We start from the raw sequence: 17,207 nt of genomic DNA on the forward strand, positions 1-17,207 counted from the left end.
GATGCTCTTTCACATCACAGAGCTAATAATTTTGTCACTCACTCAAGAGGTGCAATGTGCTTGCAATAGTATGTGCACAAGATAGTTTGTTACTCCTTATGGTCGGAGAAACTGTACCAAATGCTAATTATAGAAGAGATCACTGTGCTGAATAAATTGGCATCTAGTGGTAAACAGTAATATTTTCAAAACATAGTTAGTGTCCCTTACGGCGAAGAACACCCGAATTAACTGCTCTTTTCAGGGAAAAGGCAAGTGCGCTCACCTACCGGTGATGAAAATAAATTCCTAACAACAAATAGTTCAATACCGCTAACAAAGAGAAATTTAGTAAGTTCCTGATTTATCAGTGTGTGCCTCCAAAATTTCTTGAGACTGATTTTCATCCGTGTTTTTGGAGAGTGGTGGAATGAAGGTCATCAAGAGAGCCAAAACACCTTAGAATCACTTGTCATCAAAACTGGGTTGGCCAAACCCTGCTGAATTTTGCTAGACAAAGACAACAGCAAGATGAGTCGTGCCTTCATTTTCACTTCATTGTTGGTATTGTGTATCTCCAGAGCTTGTGGTGATTCAAGACCATGTAGCATCCGTGCCATGTTTGGTTTACTGTACAATTACTAATCTTTGCCATCTTCCATTTTCAGTTGTTCTTGGCCTTTTGACACACTAATTATGTCTCCAGCCTTCTTTCCACTGTGCATCATATGACCCCACTCACTGTTCAGTTCCGGCCTGAAGGTGCAGAGCACTCTAGTGATAATGAGCTGAGCTACTGTAGATCCCCACTTCACTGCAGTCTAAAGATCCCTCCTTTACAGCAGGACTATATTTTTGACAAGAGTTGGCATGCCTCGAAGGCAGAAGTTCTACCATTACAGGCCCCTGTCCTTCTCCACCCCATCGCCAACCCCCTCAATAGTTCTACTAGTGTTTCTGTAGATTAAATCACACAGTGCATATTTGGTTCTCATTTAGCCTAGCAAAAAACACATACTTGATTGCAGAACCATCAATGAATGAAGAGAGATCAGTACCAAAAGACATTATTAGTTGGTGGTGTTTCGCAGCCTGCAAAGTGCTAAACTATCAGTGTGCATTACACCAGGATGGCAACAGATAGTGTTCTGTGGTATTACTGGATCAGAAAGACTTCGTACCACAGATTTTACTACTTGGAGTTCTTTCTGGTAACACCGCTGAATTTCAGGGGTACATTGCCCCATGTTGTTACTAGGTAATCTTTTGCAGCTCCGAAGCATTACTGGATTATACTGATGACAGCACCGTAGTCTTCTTATTAGCTGGTGTGCCAGTGCTATTTGTTTCCCAAGAGTTGAAGGACATGACTGAAGAACAATGGTTCTGCCGCTCTGTACACCAACCACACTTCTGTGCCCCATCCAGCAACGCCTCAGTAGTTCCACTGCTGCCTCTTTTGCAGTTCATGCATTGGATACAACATGTGGGGCATTATTATTGCGGGAGAACGCCCCCTCACAGGACCTGAAATATTAAAACCACTTTTGTTTTACATTGTGAGACTTTTGATCATTCTCCGTTCTGTTACACGTTTCAAAAGATACACTCTGCCCCAGTTCTTCAAGCTAACAAAAGCAGAATCAGTGCCATGCCTGGTTCATTACGCAAGATTTTCGGCTGTTATTACTGGTACCATCTCTAACTGAGCGTACTTGCAGTATCATATACCATTATTCAGTGGTATTTGTGGCTTTCATTGAGGAATTACAAGGGTGCACTTCAAGGTCCACTACGATGTCATTCTGCAGCACTGGTTTACTACAAAGATGCAGTATGACACGCCCTTACTAGGTGCAGTTCTAGTTATCAACATCGCCTAATTTCAAATGTGCAATACTGCAAGTTTTCACTAGGTGGTGTTTTGTAGCCTGTGTCCATTGATGCACTGTGGTGGTGTTATTAGCAAAGGTATTTTGCTAGATGGAACTCTGCAGCTTGACACCATTTTTCCGTTACTATACAATACTAAAACCCTTCATGTTACATCTGCAGACAGAAATCACCAGAAAGAGACTTTGGGTCCACAGAAGTGGCGGTGTGGTCACCTGGTTCTGCGTCAGCAGATGGAAACTTGGCACACTTGGTGTGCAGGAAGGATTTTCTGTCTGCCATGTGTAATTGCAGCTACGGCAGCTGTGTATTGTTTTTGCTAGTGGTTGGTTCTCTAAGTGCAGTACAGAATGTCAGGCTGACACTTTGGAGGAAGGCAGGGGCATAATAGAGACGCCTGCAGCCCCACTGGTGTGGGGGACCACCAGGGTTCATTGTTTTCAAGGGCCCCCACCTTCTAAGCCATGCTGTTGTATTCCTTGCGAAATAAGTGCAATGTGTAGGAAAGTGTCCATTTTTGACATGGTCAACCCCACTTTTTGCCTGTTACTCGATGCAATTTTGACTGAAAGTGCATTGAGTTCCTGCTAACCAGGTCCCCAGTGCCAGATCTCTTTCCCTAAAACTGTGCAATTGTTCCCCAATTGGCAGTAGCTTTGGTCACCCTATGTGTCCCTAGTAAATGGTACCCCTGGTACCTAGGGCATGGGTACCAAAGGAGGGTCCGCAAGAGCCGCTGCCTGTATTGTGCCACCCTCAGGACCCCACACTTAGCATGTGCAGTCTGCCATTGCAGACTGAGTCTCTTGGTGCATCTAAAAGTGAAAACACAACATGGCACACAGCTGTGTGCCATGTACCCTGAACACTGCATGCAATATATGTAAGTCACCCCTACAACAGGCCTTACAGCCCTCAAACAGAATGCATTACATTGCATATGAGGACATATCTGCATGAGCAAATATGCCCCTGCTATGTCAATGTTGATTCTCAGACAGAGTAAGTGAGCAGGGAAGCCATTTTAATTACATGTGCTGGGCACTGGTCAATACGAGTTACCCAGCTACATGATGGCTTCACTAAATATAGGGATGTTTGGTATCAAACATCTCATATTAATAAACCCTCACTGATGCCATTGTTGGGGATATTAATACATGCGCCCAGAGGGCACCTTAGAGGGGCCCCCTGAAACCCTACTAACTATCTATGTGGGGACTGACTAGTTTTAGCCAGCCTGCCACTACCAAACACAAGTCTGATCTCCTACAGAGAGAGCCTTTGCTCTCGGGCGGTCAGCCACAAAGCCTGCTCTGGGTGAGGTGTTTACACACCCCACCCAACAAGATGACCTGCAAACCTCCATTCCAAGGCAGGGGGCTTTAAAGAAGCCCACCACCCTTGGTATGCAGATCTGTCTTTGTCCACAGGAGAGATGTCGACCCCCTTGCCCCAATGCCCATTTGACACCTGGGGAGGTGGGATATTTAGTATTCACGGAGGTGTGTCCACCCCTGAGGTCAGTTCTACCCCTAAGGTGCACTGCCTGATGTGGACACAAACGTTAGAAATCTGTCATCTTTGTGTTGGCAGAATCAGGAACTCTGGGGTAGGGTTTATGACCACTTACCACAGCACGTGGGCATATAGGGGGTGTAGTGAACCCAGGGGTAAGTAGCCCATTGCCTACTACCCAACACACCCACACAAAGTGCTGTGTGTGAAGGGGCGTATTCACAAGGTGCCATTAAGCCACAAGAAGTGGCTTAACGCCTCCTTGTAAATACGGCGCAGGGCATTGCTCCACCAGAGCGTCACAAAAAGTGACGGTCTGGTGGCGCTTGGGACTCTTTAATATGCCCCTTAGTGTTTTGCTGAAACTCAAAAAGACACTTTACATTTTTAGGTCGAGCATTGCAGTGCTCAAGCGCTGCTTTTCCAACGTGTTGGTATGTATTTGGGCTTTTAACAACGCCCACCTCATGCCCATCACTACCACTCGTTCGTAGGCTAGCCCTTCAAAACTCCTTTGATGACATTGGTAAATGGTTTACGTTTGTCCCTCCTTGGGGATTTTTTATTACCGCCTTGGCCATCGCCCCTGTTACATGGATAATTGCACTTTTGCCGATACGTTTGACTACGAGCAAACTTGTTTTTCCTTTTTTGTCTCTCCTTATCGCTGATGCTCATGGCAGCCATGGCAATGTGAATCGGCTCACTTATGTGAAACTGTTTTACATTAATTTTCAATTTATGTGGCAAGAAAAGTCTCTCCTAGGAGTTTACAACACTAATTGCTCTAACTCGACCAAATGCGAAACCCATTGCATTAGAAATGCTTGTTTAACAGTATGTTTAGCGCAGGTTAGCACCGTGGTGGAGTCATCCTTTCTTTAGGAAATCACAAAGGAAACAAAAAAGATCTTCAGAGCACTCAGTCCTTCACAATTCATTAGCATGGCTAAGTATGTAAGGATGTATTTAGCAATGGGGTTGTGTTTATTTAGTATCCCTAACATTTTGAACACAATGGGTTTATGAAGGAAACAATAGTAGTTCTGAGAAACGTGTGATAAGGAAGTTACCAAAGAGCCAAGATGATTTGTTTTAGAGTGGATTAACTGTTCCAGTTGTATTGCTATCATTGATGAAGACTTACATCAGTCTTACAGCCGCATTATACGGCCCTAGCGCCACAGGAGCGTCACTTTTCGTGACGCTCCTGTTGCACTAAGCACAGCGCCATATTTACAGGGTGGCGTTAAGCCACTTTTTGTGGCTTAATGCCACCCTGTAAATATGGCCCCTTCCCTCGCAGCACTGTGCGTGGAAGGGGTGTGAAATGGGTGTTGTGTGGGCGTGCCACAGCAACACCCATTGCATTTTGACGCTGCCTCAGATTTATGAAATCATGTAAACCTGAGGCAGCACCAAAATCTAACGCCACCTCCAGCAGTGGCATTAGCAGGGCGCAACAAGGAGGAATACTTTTATTCCTCCTCGTTTTTTGATTTTTCAATGTGTGCTGCATTCTGCCACGCACATAGAAAAAGCAAAATGACAGAAATGATTGCTTATGTGCAGGAAGGGACACCTTCCCGCACATAAACAATCACACCCCTCAACACAGACATCCTTGCACAATGGTGCAAGGATGCCTGCGTTGGTGCTGGCAGCTAGATTTAGCACCAGCGCAGGGGGAAACGCAGGGGTGTGCCGTATTCAGTTAAATATGGCGCATCCCTGAGTTTCTAAAGTGACGCAGCACGGCACTGTCAATTTTGGCGCAGCACCAAGTTGCGCAACTTTTCAATAAATCTGCCCCTTAGTCCTTGTCTATATCTCCTGAGACATACAAAAATAAAAAAATGCATATTTTATTTTTAATGTTATGATTGTTGAAGCTGGTTGTTTAAGAGAGAGAAAGTTTCACCTTTCAAAAGCTAATTGCTTAGAGATCTTTCCTATTCAAGTTTCCAGGTCTATCTGTGTCGACAGCCAATTTCCACTTACTCATTAGTAACCTGAGTAGTGTTTTATTGTATATTCTCATAATGGAAATTCTTATATAAAAGACAAGAATTGCTTGGCCAAGTTTAGGCAAAATGTGGTGCTTTCCAATCTTTCATCTTCTAAAAACAAGACTAAAATCTGCATTCCTCCTCCTGTCCTTCAGTGCATGTCACATTCTGAAGGGAGTAGATCTATGTACTCCCTTTATCTAGATAGCAGAGCATGCCAAAGATAAGCTAATCTGACATTCTTTTCTCCCCTTCTGGCACTCCATCTTCTGTCACTGCCTTGAATATTCTTAACACACCTCCACGCTCTTTCTCACTAGTTCTTTAGCATAACCGTGCTACAGTTTCTTTGACTGCTCAACTTCTCCAAAGTTTTATATTCGTAACACAATATAAGCTCTGCTCATCTAATAACTCTGAATCCTTATTGACTACAGCAAATGACCTTTCATTCATCCCCACGATTTGAGTTTTCCTTTATGCATTGAAATTCATGTGACTCAGAGAGTCTCTGTTGTGTAGTATCTATTTCATTGTTACCTGTTAATGTATTTAATGTATTTTCTTTTCACTAGCTGCATTTCAGGTGAAGGATATGAAGGGCTTGCACATAAACTATGTGCAGTCCAGACACATACGGATTGAGCCCACCAGTGACCAGTTCCTGATTTACGTCAGTGATGGAGCTCATCGCTCAGTGGAGTTGCCATTTTATGTCATTATCAACCCAGTCAATGATGAAGTCCCAGAGTTCCTGGCAAGAAATATTACTGTAAGGAAAGCATTCAGCATTTTCTGTTTTGGTGTCTTTCACCTGTTATGTGTGCGATCCTTCAGTTCTAAAGTTATCTATATAAAATGGAAGTTAGCCCCCTACCCATTCCCCCCAGAGTTACTTCAACCACAATAAAATCTTTAAAGGGACACCATTCTATCAGCCAATAGATTTTTTTTTTCAACTATGAGCTCTTCAACCCAATATATTACAGACCAAGGCCTAATCTTCCACTCCTCTTACTCCCACTGCCATACAATTCACGTGTCTTTATCTAAATTAATTGTCATACCCTTTCTCCCTTTGTCACAGTTTCCCATTTGTCTCGACATTTTCTTTCTCCCCTGTCTGCTTTTCTCTCTTCTGTGCTGAGTTCTGTGACAGAAAATGGGCCTTGGTCCCCAAAACTGAATGCTAGTCCCCCTTCTGCAACTACTCTCACAAGTAAGCGCTACTCATGATTGAACTGGGGAGAAAACACAAAGCAGTACACAAGAATAAACAAGAATAAGAGAGCATCTAACTGGAATGTGAACAGGAAATGCGAGAGAGGGGTGTAGTCAGAAGTAGAGTTGGGGGATATAGTGAACAAAAAGACGGTCATGAAAGAGATGATCATGCATGGTTGAAATGTAGAGTGAACAAAGGGTAGCTGGAAAAGCGAAATTCAGATACATTTGGGCAGAGAGTATATAAGAGACAGTGACAGTAACCAAGAATTGCACATGGAAGTGACAATGAAAAAGTGGCAAGAGGAGAATCAGTAACATTTTGTGGGTAAGCGAAGACAAGAAGCTGTAAGGCAGTGGTGTAACAAAGGCCCCCGCAGCCCCTCAGTGGGGGGAGCGCTGAGCTCCAGGGGGCCCCCTCAGCACACCACCTGGCCAGAATGAGTCCGGAAGGGGGCCCCTCCATGTGTTTTGCAGGGGACCTGACTCCAGTTTTGTTACACCACTGCTGCAAGCGGTGCAATAAGTGAGACAGCGAAGCATTAGTGGAAAAGAGGCAATGGGGGGAGACACTGCTGTGGGCCCCATCTCTTATGGTGACAGGCCTTAGGACAAGAGTACAGCAAAAGGTCAATGTCAGTGAGCCTCTTAAAAATATGCTTGATACTTTGATTATGTGGGATGTGCCGGGCATATTTTCCCTGATGATGATCTGTTGGAAGAGGGGTGCCTAAGAAATCGTTTAATACTTTTTAAGAGTGGGGATTTGCTAATGAAAACGAGATTCTTTGTGAGATCAAAAGGTCTGGAAGTAAATATATGTACTACAGCATTTGCTCCTTGCTCAGGCTCCCCACCCACTTCAAAAACATCATTGACGCCAACACTCACAACAGTAAAGAACTTTTCGGCATCATCAATGAACTCTCCACCCCCAGGACCTGCTCCAACAAACCCCCGCCATCACAAGAATTCTGCAACTCACTGGCAACCCACTTCCGTCGAAAGATAGAAGAAATCCATAATAGCTTCAAACCCCAGACCCACCAGCTGACTACAAACACCCAAGAACCCAACGCTCCAAGCAACACCCACCTCCTCCACACCTGAACCCCCATCAACATAGAGGACACCGCCACCACCATGGCCTCCATCCACTCTGGATCACCATCGGATCCCTGCCCACACCATATCTTCAACAAGACAAATAGCATCATCGCCCCCCACCTCTGCAAAATCATCAACAGCTCCTTCGAATCAGCCACCTTCCCAGAAAGATGGAAGCACGCAGAAATCAACGCTCTACTGAAGAAACCAAAGGCAGACCCAGAAGACCCCAAGAACTACCGGCCGATCTCCCTCCTCCCCTTCCCAGCCAAGGTCATCGAAAAAATCGTAAACAGCCAACTATCCCGGTTCCTGGAAGACACCTCAACACCTCCCAATCCGGATTCCACAGAAACCACAGCACCAAGACCGCACTCATCGCTGCCACAGACGACATTAGGACCATGCTTGACGAAGGAGAAACAGCAGCACTCATCCTCCTGGACCTCTCCGCAGCAGTCGACACAGTATGTCATCACACTCTCTGCACACGCCTCCACAACGCTGGAATCCGCGACAAGGCACTCAACTGGATCTCGTCATTTCTCTCAGACAGAACCCAGAGAGTCCGCCTCCCACCGTTCCTGTCAGAAGCCTCCAGAATCATCTGCGGCGTCCCCCAAGGATCTTCCCTCAGCCCCACGCTCTTCAACGTTTACATGGCCTCCCTCGCCAACATCGCACAAACCCACCACATCAACATAGTTTCCTACGCAGATGACACTCAGCTCATCCTCTCCCTCACAAAAGACCCGACAACTGCAAGGGACAACATCCACAACGGACTTCACACCATCGCCAGCTGGATGGAATCAAGCCACCTCAGGTTTAACACTGACAAGAGAGCACCAACCCCTCAGCTTGGAATGACTCCTGGTGGCCCACCTCCCTAGAATCTGCACCCTCACCCACCACCCACGTACGCAACCTGGGCTTCATCCTGGACTCCACTCTCAGCATGACTCAGCAGGTCAATGCCATCTCCTCTTCCTGCTACAACACTCACCACATGCTCCTCAAAATCTTCAAATGGATTCCCGTTGAAACCAGGAAAACTGTCACCCACGCCCTGGTCAGCAGCCGTTTGGACTACGGAAACACCCCATATGCAGGAATATCAACCAAACTCCTAACAAAGCTGCAAAGAATCCAGAACGCATCTGCCCGCCTCATTCTGGACGTCCCACGCCGCAACCACATTTCCCCCCACCTCAGAGACCTACACTGGCTACCAATATCAAAGAGGATCACCTTCAAACTCCTCATCCACGCACACAAGGCCCTCCAAGACACAGGCCCTGCCTACCTCAACGACAGACTCACCTTCCACACCCCCAGCCGCAATCTTCGCTCCGCCAGCCTCGCCCTCGCCTCTGTCCCCCGCATCCGCTGCACCACCGCCGGAGGAAGATCCTTCTCTCACCTAGCCGCCAGGACCTGGAACTCCCTACCACTCCACCTTCGCCAGACCCAAGACCTCTTGACTTTCAGGAAACACCTCAAGAATTGGCTCTACGACCAGTAGCTTCCCCCCCCAGCGCCTTGAGACCCTAACGGGTGACTAGTGTGCTCTATAAATCATTGATTGATTGATTGATTGATTGATCCGTGTCTGTGCTTATGAAACGTTTCTTATTCAATGGATTATTAAATCAATGTTATTGACATATTGGAAATGTTTTGCTATGTCACAATATTATGATAGAGGTTTTAGGGAATGTTGCACTTTGTAGACCTTTCTAGTGTTTGTGTTGCAAATAGACTGAGAATCTGTTGTTTAACACATTGTTTGCAGCATCTAGTTATGCGGATATGTATGTGAAAGTTAGAGCAAATGGATTCTTTGGCGCCTTCAAAGATAGGCAGACACATTTGAAAAAGATAAAATAACAAAGTGTGCGTTAGGCATGTACAGTTTTCTGTGAAGTGTTGCTTTATAGGAGCTACTTCAGTTTCTCTAGAGGAGCTACAATGGTACTGTGCACTGAGGTTAGTGTTTCTAGTGAGTGGAGATTTATCACGTATGTAGAGCAATGTTAGATTAATGTTTCATTCAGATGACAGGATACAACAAGATGTCAGCATATTCGTCAAAGTTTGCACTCATGAGATCCTCATGACTGGCCCATAAATATTCTTGATATTTCTTTGCTCCCCGGGGGTTACCAGGGTTCCAGAAATTCCGGCGAGATTTTGGGTAATGTTGGTTAATAACATGTTGGAATTGTGTTTCTGCCCCAATTACTGAATTATTTCCTCTGGAGTTCAAATGAGCCTGGTAACTTCTGTTACTGGGCCCATTGAATTTACATACAGACCACATGTAATGGGAGCTGTAGGAAGTTGGCTCTGTATGCACTATTTCAAAGTAAGGAATAGTATGCACAGAGTCCAAGGGTTCCCCTTAGAGGTAAGATAGTGGCAAAAAGAGATAATACTAATGCTCTATTTTGTGGTAGTGTGGTCGAGCAGTAGGCTTATCAAAGGAGTAGTGTTAAGCATTTGTTGTACATACACACAGGCAATAAATGAGGAACACACACTCAGAGACAAATCCAGCCAATAGGTTTTGTTATAGAAAAATATATTTTCTTAGTTTATTTTAAGAACCACAGGTTCAAATTCTACATGTAACATCTCATTTGAAAGGTATTGCAGGTAAGTACTTTAGGCACTTTGAATAATTACAGTAGCATATATACTTTTCACATAAAACACAAATAGCTGTTTTAAAAGTGGATACAGTGCAATTTTCACAGTTCCTGGGGGAGGTAAAGTATTGTTAGGTTTTGCAGGTAAGTAAACCACCTACGGGGTTAAGATTGGGGTCCAAGGTAGCCCACCGTTGAGGGTCCAGAGCAACCCCAAAGTCACCACACCAGCAGCTCAGGGCCGGTCAGGTGCAGAGTTCAAAGTGGTGCCCAAAACGCATAGGCTTCAATGGAGAGAAGGGGGTGCCCCGGTTCCAGTCTGCCAGCAGGTAAGTACCCGCGTCTTCGGAGGGCAGACCAGGGGGGTTTTGTAGGGCACCGGGGGGGACACAAGCTCACACAAAAAGTACACCCTCAGCGGCACTGGGGCGGCCGGGTGCAGTGTGCAAACATGCGTCGGGTTTCCTATGTAAATCAATGGGAGACCAAGGGGTCTCTTCAGCGATGCAGGCAGGCAAGGGGGGGGCTCCTCGGGGTAGCCACCACCTGGGCAAGGGAGAGGACCTCCTGGGGGTCACTCCTGCACTGAAGTTCTGATCCTTCATGTGCTGGGGGCTGCGGGTGCAGGGTCTTTTCCAGCCGTCGGGATTTTAGAGTCAGGCAGTCGCGGTCAGGGGGAGCCTGGGGATTCCCTCTGCAGGCGTCGCTGTGGGGGCTCAGGGGGGACAACTTTGGTTACTCACAGTCTTGGAGTCGCCGGAGGGTCCTCCCTGTAGCGTTGTTTCTCCACCAGTCGAGTCGGGGTCGCCGGGTGCAGTGTTGCAAGTCTCACGCTTCTTGCGGGGATTGCAGGGGTCTTTAAATCTGCTCCTGTGAGACAAAGTTGCAGTCTTTGTGGAACAGGTCCGCTGTCCTCGGGAGTTTCTTGTTCCTCTTGAAGCAGGGCAGTCCTCTGAGGATTCAGAGGTCGCTGGTCCTTGAGAAAGCGTCGCTGGAGCAGGTTTCTTTAGAAGGCAGGAGACAGGCCGGTAGGACTGGGGCCAAAGCAGTTGGTGTCTTCTTTCTTCTTCTGCAGGGGTTTTCAGCTCAGCAGTCTTCCTCTTTGGTAAGTTGCAGGAATCTAAATTCTTAGGTTCAGGGGAGCCCTTAAATACTAAATTTAAGGGCGTGTTTAGGTCTGGGGGGTTAGTAGCCAATGGCTACTAGCCCTGAGGGTGGGTACACCCTCTTTGTGCCTCCTCCCAAGGGGAGGGGGTCACATCCCTAATCCTATTGGGGGAATCCTCCATCTGCAAGATGGAGGATTTCTAAAAGTTAGAGTCACTTCAGCTCAGGACACCTTAGGGGCTGTCCTGACTGGCCAGTGACTCCTCCTTGTTATTCTCATTATTTCCCCCGGCTTTGCCGCCAAAAGTGGGGCCGTGGCCGGAGGGGGCGGGCAACTCCACTAGCTGGAGTGCCCTGTGGTGCTGGAACAAAGGGGGTGAGCCTTTGAGGCTCACCGCCAGGTGTTACAGCTCCTGCCTGGGGGAGGTGTTAGCATCTCCACCCAGTGCAGGCTTTGTTACTGGCCTCAGAGTGACAAAGGCACTCTCCCCATGGGTCCAGCAACATGTCTCGAGTGTGGCAGGCTGCTAGAACCAGTCAGCCTACACAGGTAGTTGGTTTAAGTTTCAGGGGGCACCTCTAAGGTGCCCTCTGGGGTGTATTTTACAATAAAATGTACACTGGCATCAGTGTGCATTTATTGTGCTGAGAAGTTTGATACCAAACTTCCCAGTTTTCAGTGTAGCCATTATAGTGCTGTGGAGTTCGTGTTTGACAGACTCCCAGACCATATACTCTTATGGCTACTCTGCACTTACAATGTCTAAGGTTTTGCTTAGACACTGTAGGGGCACAGTGCTCATGCACTGGTGCCCTCACCTATGGTATAGTGCACCCTGCCTTAGGGCTGTAAGGCCTGCTAGAGGGGTGACTTTTCTATACTGGCATAGGCAGTGAGAGGCTGGCATGGCACCCTGAGGGGAGTGCCATGTCGACTTACTCATTTTGTTCTCACCAGCACACACAAGCTGGCAAGCAGTGTATCTGTGCTGAGTGAGGGGTCTCCAGGGTGGCATAAGACATGCTGCAGCCCTTCGAGACCTTCCCTGGCATCAGGGCCCTTGGTAACAGAGGTACCAGTTAAAAGGGACTTACCTGATGCCAGGGTGTGCCAATTGAGGATACAAAAGTACAGGTTAGGGAAAGAACACTGGTGCTGGGGCCTGGTTAGCAGGCCTCAGCACACTTTCAATTCAAAACATAGCATCAGCAAAGGCAAAAAGTCAGGGGGTAACCATGCCAAGGAGGCATTTCCTTACACTTATGATCTGTAACTAACTCAAACTCATTACCTCACAGATATGTCTTCAATTTCTCCACAGCCAATACGCAAGCCAACGCTTCTCTTTCAATAGTGCTGTAAAAACATTTGGATTTTCGAAGCATTCTAGAAACAAAAACTACAGTACGCTCCTTTCCCAATACTATTTGAGTAAACACAGCGCTGATACCCTTAGCACTTGCATCAACAGTAACTCTGTTACACCCTTTGGTGTCATAGGACTGCAAGGCTGGTGCCTTTAAAATAGCATTTTTTGTGTTAATAAATGCAGATTCTTGTTCATTTGTCCATTCAAATTTCACCTTCTTTCTCAATAACTTTCTAAGCGGTTCAACCAAATTAGCATAGTCCACAATAAATCTAGAGTAGTACTCACTCAAACTAAGAAAAGACTTAAGGGTATCTTTATCTTTAGGTTCAGGCACTTCACGAATCGCCCTTAACAAGTCTTCTTTTGGTTTTATTCCTTCAGCTGACAAAGTGTGTCCCAAATATTCTATTTCTGCACATAAGAATTTACACTTTGATTTGCTAACTGTCATTCCCCTTTCCTTTAAAATCCTCAAAACAATATTTAAAATAGCATTGTGTTCAAAACTAGTTTTCGCATGAACTAAAGTGTCATCTTTAAATTTTTCAACACCTTCCAAATCTTTAAATAGAAAGTCCATAAGCTTTTGAAATACACTTGCAGCTGATGCAAGGCCAAATGGTAATAGTACATACCTTTACGCTCCAAAGGGTGTTACAAACGTTTTATAATCTTTGGATGATTCACTTAACATAACCTGATGATATGCTGATTTAAGATCAATCAACGAAAAATATCTTGATCCATTAGTGGCTGCTAAAATCTCTTGAATTTTGGGTAAAGGATGACAATCCACTATAATGTTCTTGTTCAAAGACCTCAAGTCAGCACACAATCTTATATCACCAGTTTTTTTCTTTGTAACTACAATAGCCAATACCCACTCAGAAGAATCTGTACGTTCAATAACCCCCTCATCACAAAGTTTCTTTAGCAGGACTTTCAAATCACTTCTAACAGAAAGAGGAACAGGTCAAACTTTATGGATGACAGGAATGGCTGTTGCTTTCAACTTAATCTCATGTTCGAAACCTTTTACACAGCCAATGTGATTTGCAAACACTTCAGAATTATCAGCCAAAACTTTCTCAAGAGTCAATTGCATATTAATATTCTCTACACTATTCACTTCTGAGCCCGGTATGTCTCCAAGAATTATTGGATTTGACAATCCTGGTTTTAGATTTATTCCTAGTTTACCTAAATCCTGCCAACCAATAATGTTTCTGCCATTCTCTGCAACATAAATATTAGTATTTATAATGCGATTTTTAAATTTCAGAGAATCACAAAAATATCCCACCATGTTAATGTCAAACTCTCCAAAAGCCTTTGGATTTACATCACTTTTTTCCAACTCCAAATTTTCCCACATATTTTCAAAAACATTCTTATCTAAAATAGTGATAGGTGACCCTGAATCTGCCATGGCTTTCAATTCTTTCCCCCCTATGCTAACATAACCAAGTGGTGCTTTAAAACTGTTTGATGTACTTTTGCAACCATCATCATCAATGGTTAACACTATATTTGCACACATTTCTTCATCAAAGTCATCAACAGTATTAATTCTGATATTACCCTCTTTTATGCTCCTACAAACAACAGCAAAATGACCAATTATTTTACATTTGACACATTTTTTCCCATAGCAGGACACTTGGAATTGTTACCCAGATGTGATCTAGATCCACATCTATAAAATTGTACATTTTTCTTTCCACTGTACTTGCTATCCTTTTCCTTGTTCACCAATTTAGTCTTGTGATCCTGTACCATATACACATCTGTTTTAGAAAAACATTCCAATGTCAAAGCCTTGGTGGATAATAGCGATCTTTCAATTCCTTTTGCTATGTCAATTACTTCCTGTAATGTTGGATTTCTGCATGAAAGCAATCTTTCTTGAATCTTTTTGGAATAACATTGGAATACAAATTGATCATGAATATAGATGTCTGTCATCTCATTAAACTCGCATGTAGACGCTAGAACTCTCAAGGAAGCAATGTATTCCTCAATAGTTTCATCCTCCAATTGCTTTCGTTTGAAAAAACTATGCCGCTCGACCATCACATTTGGTTCATCAGTAAATTGTTTTTCCATATGTTTAACTGCCTCTTCACACTCATTAAGTGGAATGAATTGGCCAGGAGGCGATTCAAATTCAGGTAGATTATCAAAAATCTCTTGACCAGTATTGCCTAATAGTCCAAACATCAGTGCTTTCTTTCGTTCAGGATCAATTTTTTTGCCATCAATAGCCCAAGATAATTTTCAAATGCTCTGTGCCAATTCTTCCATTTCATTACTGGCTTACCAGGATTATTTAAGAATAGCGCAGGTTGATTAATAATGTTACTATGAGCCATGTAATTGTAATAAATGATATATGTTTTTATTTTTTATTTTATTGTTATTATATACAACAGTCTCTTAACTTGCACTTCTTATATGTCTTGAAATCCTCCAGCATAAGTTAATTTCAATTAAAAATAAATAAATTAATTATTAAATAAATAAATGACACACATTTAATATGGTTGTTGTTTCTTTCCTGAAATCAACCTTTAAAATGGCCTCCGTAAGAAATCGATCCATAAAATGGCTGCCGTTGATATCCAGTTTCACTAGGAAATTGCCCTTACTTTGCTCTACAAGCCCAATCGAAAATGGCTGCTCCGCGCATTCAATGTTTCATGAGGAATTAGAAGTAGTAGCAACCAAAACTATTTGTTCTTAAAGCAAGTTGGGCACAGCGAATGATGCACAAGCTTGAAGTAGTACTTGGCAACAGTTGCTAGGAAACAGAATAGCTTTCCTAGATCAACGGCATTCTCGGTGTGAGGAACCTCAAAATAAATTATGAAACAAACGGAGATGTACCAAGAGTCGAGTTCCGGAGGGTAAGCGATCACAGTACCTTCATGAGAAGAAATATCCCCCAAATCCAACTAAATAACCTCTGAACTGTCCGCTCCTCCGTCTTCAACACAAAAATACGATAAAAGGTATCAATGAGCCCCAAGCACGCTCGTCGACAACTTGTTGTAGAGGAAAAGTGATATACAGGTTAAAGTATTTTCCTCTTTTATTCAGAAAGCAGGTACACAGAATAGGGCTCATCAACACTGTCCGAACTAGTCTACCTCCTAGCCTAACTGACTGCCCTCGCATATTGGTAATCGGCATACAAGTCGGCAGGCTACAATCAATATTCTCAGTCAATCTATTGACTGACTTGTTCTCCTGGAATGTGACTCTTTCCTCTTCCATCCATGAATCCCTGTCAGAGTGTTTTGCTGCTAACTGATATGCAGTACTTTAAATTATTAAGTAATTAAGTAAATAAAACATGACAGTGACTGCAGCATTGCAACTTTATCATCATAAAGAGGTGGCAAAACACAGTTAGCGCACAACTCTGTCCAGAAAACCGCTCTGTCAAACAAAAGAAAGTTTGACTATATTCTGAACTTTGAATGGAAGAAATGTAAAAATAGTCTATTTTCCACAATGGCTCATGAAATCCATTCTTAAGTTTTAAGACTGTATTTTTGTTCTTCCTTTCCAGGTTCTGGAAGGTCAAGCGAAAGAACTTGACCCAGCGGTAATAAATGCTGTGGATGTGGATGTTCCTAGGAATCCTTTGATGTTCACAATAACAGAGCAACCACAGCACGGACTTGTTATGCATGGAGTTTATGGCAATGACATCACACGCTACAAACGAATAATCAGCAGCCATCAAAGTCCTGGACTTCCATTGCATGACTTCTCAATGGATCATCTAAAAAATGGTATGTATTTAGCATATTGAACGCGCTGGTGCTGCACACTGTTTGTATAAGGTTAGCCAAATTAAAGAGTGTCTAGAATTTTTATATTTAATGTTTTATGCCTGAAGTCTGAGTAGCATACTGCTTCTTGCCCCATAAGCATGCACTGTATTAAACAGTACCATCCATTCTATTCCTGGGTGAGATATTAGCCAAAAGGAATCAATGCTGCCACAAGAGCAGATCTTTAGATTATTCTGAATGTGGGCTCCGCATATTCAGATCTTCAGCCTGCCCCCTCTGTATGGTCATGGAACTCATTTTTGACCTCCAACATACTTATAATGTATAGATGGGGTACTTTATCATATATATCATGCACATTTCAAACACCATCCTTGCATTTCTTTATCAGAGTTTTCATGCCAGATTCAAGGCAGACATTTTCCAAAACAGACGTAGATTATACATTTGGGAGATTCCTGAATCTGTATACATCCCTTTATCCAGTGATACCCCTCGAAATATAGGCATTCTATTGTGCAGTGAGTAATGTTATTCAAAGGA

The 17,207-nt window shown here is 44.0% G+C and overlaps 1 protein-coding gene across 1 annotated transcript in view; it reads left to right on the plus strand.

Moving 5' to 3' along the window:
- Window positions 1-17,207, plus strand: part of FREM1 (FRAS1 related extracellular matrix 1) — a 684,067-nt gene that overhangs the window by 325,000 nt on the left and 341,860 nt on the right. The window contains exons 20-21 of the mRNA XM_069238818.1: window positions 5,975-6,171; window positions 16,436-16,661. Coding sequence (XP_069094919.1) covers window positions 5,975-6,171; window positions 16,436-16,661 — 423 coding nt within the window. The remainder of the gene's footprint in view (window positions 1-5,974; window positions 6,172-16,435; window positions 16,662-17,207) is intronic.

Source organism: Pleurodeles waltl, chromosome 1_2 (genome assembly GCF_031143425.1).
Source record: "Pleurodeles waltl isolate 20211129_DDA chromosome 1_2, aPleWal1.hap1.20221129, whole genome shotgun sequence".
In the NCBI taxonomy this organism is placed as follows: Eukaryota; Metazoa; Chordata; class Amphibia; order Caudata; family Salamandridae; genus Pleurodeles; species Pleurodeles waltl.